Genomic DNA, 6,140 nt, shown 5'->3' with positions numbered 1-6,140 from the left:
GGCCGAGAAATGCGGCAATCCCGTTTTGGGAGCGTCAGTCCGGCTGGCCTGGTGCGGCGCACCTCTGGGAGCTCCAGTGGAATGAGCTTCCACGGACGTATCGCCTGTCCCTTGTCCAATGCCCGTCTCGTTGGCTGCCGCTCCTGCGGCTCTGGCTGGTTGGCCAGACGAGATTGCACACGGGCCGGTGGCTCTTGGGGCCGCTCCTGCGGCTCCGGTTTAGCGGGCTCCGCCTCCTTCGTGTGCCGCTCCTGCGGTGCCGGCTGGTGGGAGAGGCGCTTCTTCCGTCTCTGGCTCCGCGTCCTGGTTCGGCACCTCTTCCTTCGGGTCGCTGTTGGAGTGGGGCCACTCCGTGCCTCCACTTCTACTGTGCCGGGCCCGGAGGGGGCGTCCGACTTGGAGGGGGCCACGGTCTCCACGGTGGCTCCCTGAGAGTGCAATGAGCGGAGGAGAAGTCTCTCGACGCTCGATAATTTCTGCGCGGAGGAGATGAAGTCTCACTCGACGCGACAAAAGAATTATAATTTCGAGTCTCTCAACGCTTCCTCAAGGCTAGATCGCCGAGTATAGCGGTAGGATTCGATGCTGGTCCTTGCGCGGCTTCGCCTTAAATTGCTACTCGAACGTACTTTAAACGCGAGTAATTGTACGTGAGCCGGCGACGCGCCGCGGCGAGCCGCGCAATCTGATAAGCGCGTGTTGGCCGGGCGCGCATTTGTTAGGCGCGTGCGGCCCATGTTCGACTTCTCGAACATACCGCCCGCCTCGTCTGGTCCTAGGACGACGTTGTCTGGTGTTGGTCGCCCGTTTGTGGAAGCGGGATGATTTTTGCCACCGGTCTGGTGAGGGTCGTGGTGGCCGTTCGCGCTGTCACCACCCGCACTTGCCCGTCCTCGCCTGGATGCACCTCGGTGATTCGGGCAAGGGGCCACTGGCATGGTGGAGTCGTCTCGCTGCGGATAATGCACAGATCCCCTGGGTTGCAGCTGGTTCCCTTCGTTCGCCACTTCGAGCGTTCGTGCAGCGTTTGCAGGTATTCGTGGGCCCATCGCTCCCAGAAATGGTCTCGCATTTGTTGGAGGTGCTGCCAACGGGCGAGGTGACTCGTAGGCGCCTGAGACAGTGAGGGTTCCGGAACTGCGATGAGCGCCGTCCCAATCAGAAAGTGTCCCGGCGTCAGTGCTGCCACGTCCTCCGGGTCGTCGCTTAGTGCCTGGAGGGGCCGAGAGTTTAAGCAGGCCTCGATCTGTGACAGCAGGGTCGCCATCTCCTCGTATGTCAGCGTGGAGTTGCCAATGATTCTTCGAAGATGGTGCTTCACCGATTTCACGGCTGCCTCCCACAGTCCGCCCATGTGTGGTGCGGAAGGTGGGTTGAATTTCCATCTCACACCTTCGGTTGTCAGGAGGTTCGTCCACTGCGGATTGTCGTGAATTGCGGCCTTGAAGAACCCCCGCAGCTCCTTATCGGCGCCCACAAAGTTAGTGCCTCGGTCGCTGTACAAGACCTCACAGAGGCCTCGTCTTGATGTGAAGCGGCGGAAGGCGGCTAAAAAGGCATCTGTGGTTAGGTCGGACACGGCTTCGAGATGCACTGCTCTCGTGCTCATGCACACAAATATGGCGAGGAACCCCTTGTAGGTTTTGTGTCCTCGTCCTCTGGTCGTGCGCAGCGCAATCGGTCCGGCGTAGTCCACGCCTGTGTGAGTGAACGCCCTGGCTATGTTCACTCTGGGCGGCGGCAGGTCCGCCATTAGCTGCTGTGGGCTTTTCGCCCGCCAGCGCACACATGTGATGCACTGGTGGATGCATTGTCGTACTCGTGCTCTCCCTCCTGGGATCCAAAATCTCTGTCGGAGAGAGGCGAGGGTTAACTGAACGCCTCCATGGAGCGTTCGTCTATGCTGGTCGTGGATGATCAGCGTTGTGAGCCACGAATCTCGAGGAAGGATGGCCGGATGTCGCTCATCGTCGCTCAAGATCGCGTGCTTCAGTCGTCCTCCCACTCTGAGGACGTGGTCGTGATCGAGAAATGGGCTGAGGCGTTGCAATGCGCTCCGCCTCGGAATCTGCTTGTCACGATCGAGGGTTTTGATTTCCTCCGAGAACCAGGCTGCTTGGGCCTCTCGAATCCAGGCCCCCAGGGCGCCTTCCAGTTCCTGCGGAGTCAGTGATGTGCCTGAAACAGATAATTGTCGGGCTTGGATCGCCCGTAACCAGCGTCGGCACCATGCTGAAACGCGTAGCAGGCGTCGCAACGTTGAAAATCGAAGCAGCACATCTGATTCGGGTGGCTTTATGGTCATCGTGTTGACGTGTGCCCGCCTCTCGGGAACCTCGTCCTCTGCCAGGCGCGGCGAGGTCTGTAATGGGGGTGGTGCGTTCTCCGTCAGCCACGATGGTCCTTGCCACCACAGTACGAACTCCACCAGCTCACTGGGCTGCATTCCACGTGAGGCGCAGTCCGCGGGGTTGTCCCGGCTTGGCACGTGATGCCATATTGCCTCCGGTAGCAGCTGCTGTATCTCCGCCACCCGGTTGGCGACGTATGTTGTCCAGCGAGAGGGGTGCCCCCGAATCCACGCCAGCGTCACTTCGGAGTCCGAGTATAAATGGATTTGCGACACCACGAGCTTTAGTGTTTCCTGCGCTCTCGCCGCTAGCCTAGTCAGCATGGCTGCAGCGCTGAGCTCGAGGCGTGGCAAGGTGACCCGTTTGACGGGCGCGACCTTGCTCTTGGCGGTGAGGAGAGTGACCACGTTCCGCCCGCCGTCAGTGGTCGCCTTTAGGTATATGACCGCCGCATACGCTCTCTCCGATGCGTCTGCAAAGCCATGGATTTCCAGACGAGAGCTGGAGCTGCCCGTGTGCAGCCATCTCGGGATCCGCTTTGCTTCGACCATCGGCAGTTCGCGTAGAAGTTGTTGCCAATCCTGTTGATCTCGAGGGGGGAGAGGCTCGTCCCAATCGAGGTGTTGCAGCCAGGCAGTCTGAATCAGCATTTTGGCAAGGATGATTGCTGGGGCCAACCAGCCGAGTGGATCGAACAGTCGAGCTGTGTGTGAGAGGGCTGTTCGCTTCGTGATGCTTGTGGTTTCTACCGGCCGGACCTTGAAGCCGAAGGTGTCATCCTGTGGGTGCCATTGCACGCCTAGCGTGGCGTGACTGGCGTTCTGATCCCAGAGGTCGAAGTCCTTCACTTGCCTGTGCTCTATTGGCACGTCCTTGAGTATCACGGCTTTGTTCGCCGCCCACTTTCGTAGCGGAAAGCCGCCCGCCATGCACAGTGAAGTTAGTTCGTGGACGAGCTCCCTTGCGTCGTCTTCGGTGTCCGCTCCGGAGAGTACGTCGTCGACGTATGTCTCCTCCTCCAGAATGGACGCTGCCCGAGGGTAGGCATGCCGCTCGTCCTTGGCGAGTTGTCGCATCGTTCGGATTGCTTGAAATGGCGAGCTCGCTAGTCCGTATGTGACTGTCGTAAGTAGCATCTCCAGCAGCTCGGGTGAGTTTTTCAGTCGCCAGAGTATCCGTTGATATGTTCGGTCGCTAGGATGCAGTGAGATCTGGCGATACATCTTTTGGATATCTGCTATTATCACGTAGCGATGTCGTCTCCATCTCAGCAACACGTCAGTTAGTGCCGGCAATAGATTTGGCCCGGTGAGAAGGTGCGAGTTGAGTGAGTCACCGGAGCCTAGTCGTGCCGATCCGTTGAATACAACACGTATCTTGACGGTGTCGTTCGTCTTCTTGAGTACCCCGTGGTGTGGCAGGTAGCATCGCTGCGTCTCGTCGAGCTCGTCGGCAGCAGGCAGCACCCGAGCCATATGTCCAAGGTCCTCGTATTCTTGCATGAATTCAGAGTATAGCTTATGCAAGTCCGGATCGTTGTCCGTCTTGCGCTCCATGCTTTGCAGCATGCGCATAGCAATGCGTCGTGTCCCTGACAGGTTTGGCGGTGCGTTCTTGAAGGGAAGGCGCACCATGTAGCGCCCGTCGGGCAGTCGTGAGTGCGTGCGGACGTAGTGGTCCTCACACGCCTGTTCTTCGTCGGTGAGAGGCAGAGGGGAGTGCACCGTCTCCTCTTGCTCCCAAAATTTCCGAACCATGCTTGACAATTCTTCGTCGACCGAGCACTGCAAGGATTCGACTGAATTGCCCTGTGGGGAGGCAATTGCGCCTGACACTAGCCACCCCAGCGACGTTTTTTGTGCGATTGGAGCTCCTGCACCTCCCTTCCGGATTCCTTCGTCGATGATGGAGGCGTAGACGTCAGCGCCGAGGAGCAGGGCGATGGCTCCATCTGCTTGGCCATCCGGGTCTGCGAGTGGAAGGCCCTCCAAGTGCTCCCATCGAGAGCGCGAGGTGTCTGCGCGTGCCTCGTACCGTGTAATCCTCGGGAGAACCAGGGCTGAAATCGTCGTCGTGAAGTCTGCGAATCGTGAAGACAAAGTGATTGACACGCGCCCGCGAGCAATCCCTGTCTGTTTTCCGCCTACTCCGACGATGACCGTAGACGTTGGCTTGCGTGGGAGTCGGAGACGCTGCACCAAAGCCTCGGTTACGAGCGAAACCTCCGATCCCGGGTCAATCAATGCGCGTGTCATGATGCGTTGATTGTATCGGTTATCCACGAACACTTGTGCTGTGGCGAGCAATACTCCAGACGACGGGCCCTTGGTCTGTCCTGCGTGGAGAGAAGTGGGGGCCCCGGCGATCGTCGTGGCAGTTTTAGCGCACACATCGTGGATACTGCTGTGGTGACGCTCTTGACAAGCGGCGCAATTCCGCTTTGACGAGCAATCAGCCACGGCGTGTTTGCCGAAGCAATTCATGCACAGTTTGTGCTGAACGACAAAGTCCCTTTTTTCAGAGGGCGGTTTACTGCGAAACTTCTCGCAGAAGGCAAGGAAGTGCTCTTTCTGGCAGAAGGAACAATGATCAGGGCTCTTCGACTTGCGAGATGCGGCGTGCGAGTGTGCCGATCCACGTGAGTCTCCTTTGGCAGGCGAGGTCTGACCCGTCTTCTCCGGTTGGAGAGCTTCCAGGGCGCGTACCCGACACTCCAGGAATTCCTTCAGAGTGTCAATCGAGGGCGGGATCGTGGTTCCGCTGACCGCGATTTCCCATTCGCGCCGTGAGCGGGTGTCGAGAAGTTCGACGATGAGATGGACGAACAAGTCACTGCAGCTTGTGACTGGCCGTCCGATTGATTCCAGGGAGCCCATGGTATGCAGCATTCCATGGAATATTTTCCGCAACTCGTTCGCTGATTCCCCCTTCATCTTCGGCAGTGAAGTGAAGGCAGCGAAGCAAGAGCGGACCAGCAATCGCTTGTTTGCGTAGTGCTCCGTGAGAATCTCCCACGCCCGAGTGTAGCTTTCGGCCGTGGTCGGCAAATTGCGGAGGAGCAGGCTTGCTTCTCCTTTCAAGCTAGTCTTGAGGTAATGGAACCTTTCCACGTTCTCCAATAGTGAGTCCTTGTCCACCATGGAGTGGAACAGATCCCGAAAAGCTGGCCATTCGGCGTAATCACCGGAGAATTGCGGCAGTTCAATGCGCGGCAGCGATTTGCGCATCGTGCCTGCCGCAGGCCTGGTGGTCGCGCTCCCGTGTTGCTCTGCTGCGGGCCGGAGGCCGGCCAGCAGATCGAGGAACGCAGCCTTCTGGACTAGGAATGTTTCCTCCGTCGTCGTGTAGAAATCCGAGGTGAGGTAATCGTGATCGCTCAGAGCTTTTCGATGAGCGCTTATGAGCGTCTCGTGGTTTGTGTCGAACTTCTTCCAGTTTGTTTCCAATGCCGAAAGTCGCGCTTCCACGATTCCTGCGGTCATCTTAGTCGCCCCGGCTTTCCTCAGATTCTCGGATGCACGCGCAAGGCGGCCCTGAATTTCGTGCTGCCTTCGAAGGAGGCTTTCCACGTCCATACTCATCTTGTCTCTAACTCTTTTGATTGATCCTTGACTCTATTGCGACCGTCGAACAGTGGATTCCAAATCCATGCACGCAGCGCCAGATGTTGAGTATCCGGCTCGAAGGACCAAAATGTTCGATATCGTGGGGTCGCAATAGGGATCAGGACGGTGGCGGTGAGTCAGCGAGACAAGATTTGGTAACAAATAACAATATATTCTGTCTAAA

The 6,140-nt window shown here is 58.1% G+C and overlaps 1 protein-coding gene across 1 annotated transcript; it reads right to left on the bottom strand.

Annotated features, from left to right (window-relative positions):
• Positions 1-775: 775 nt before the first annotated feature.
• On the bottom strand, positions 776-5,932 carry LOC139816917 (uncharacterized). Its single transcript, XM_071784744.1, has one exon. The coding sequence runs from the start codon at positions 5,930-5,932 to the stop codon at positions 776-778; it is 5,157 nt and encodes a 1,718-aa protein (XP_071640845.1).
• Positions 5,933-6,140: the final 208 nt, after the last annotated feature.

Source organism: Temnothorax longispinosus, chromosome 7 (assembly GCF_030848805.1).
Source record: "Temnothorax longispinosus isolate EJ_2023e chromosome 7, Tlon_JGU_v1, whole genome shotgun sequence".
Taxonomy (NCBI): Eukaryota; Metazoa; Arthropoda; class Insecta; order Hymenoptera; family Formicidae; genus Temnothorax; species Temnothorax longispinosus.
Note: the sequence above shows the minus strand (reverse complement) of the source record. Positions and strands in the feature narration are given on the sequence as shown.

Excerpts from the sequence above, each read along its gene's own strand:
- LOC139816917 (XM_071784744.1), bottom strand. The coding sequence starts at position 5,932 with ATGAGTATGGACGTGGAAAGCCTCCTTCGAAGGCAGCACGAAATTCAG.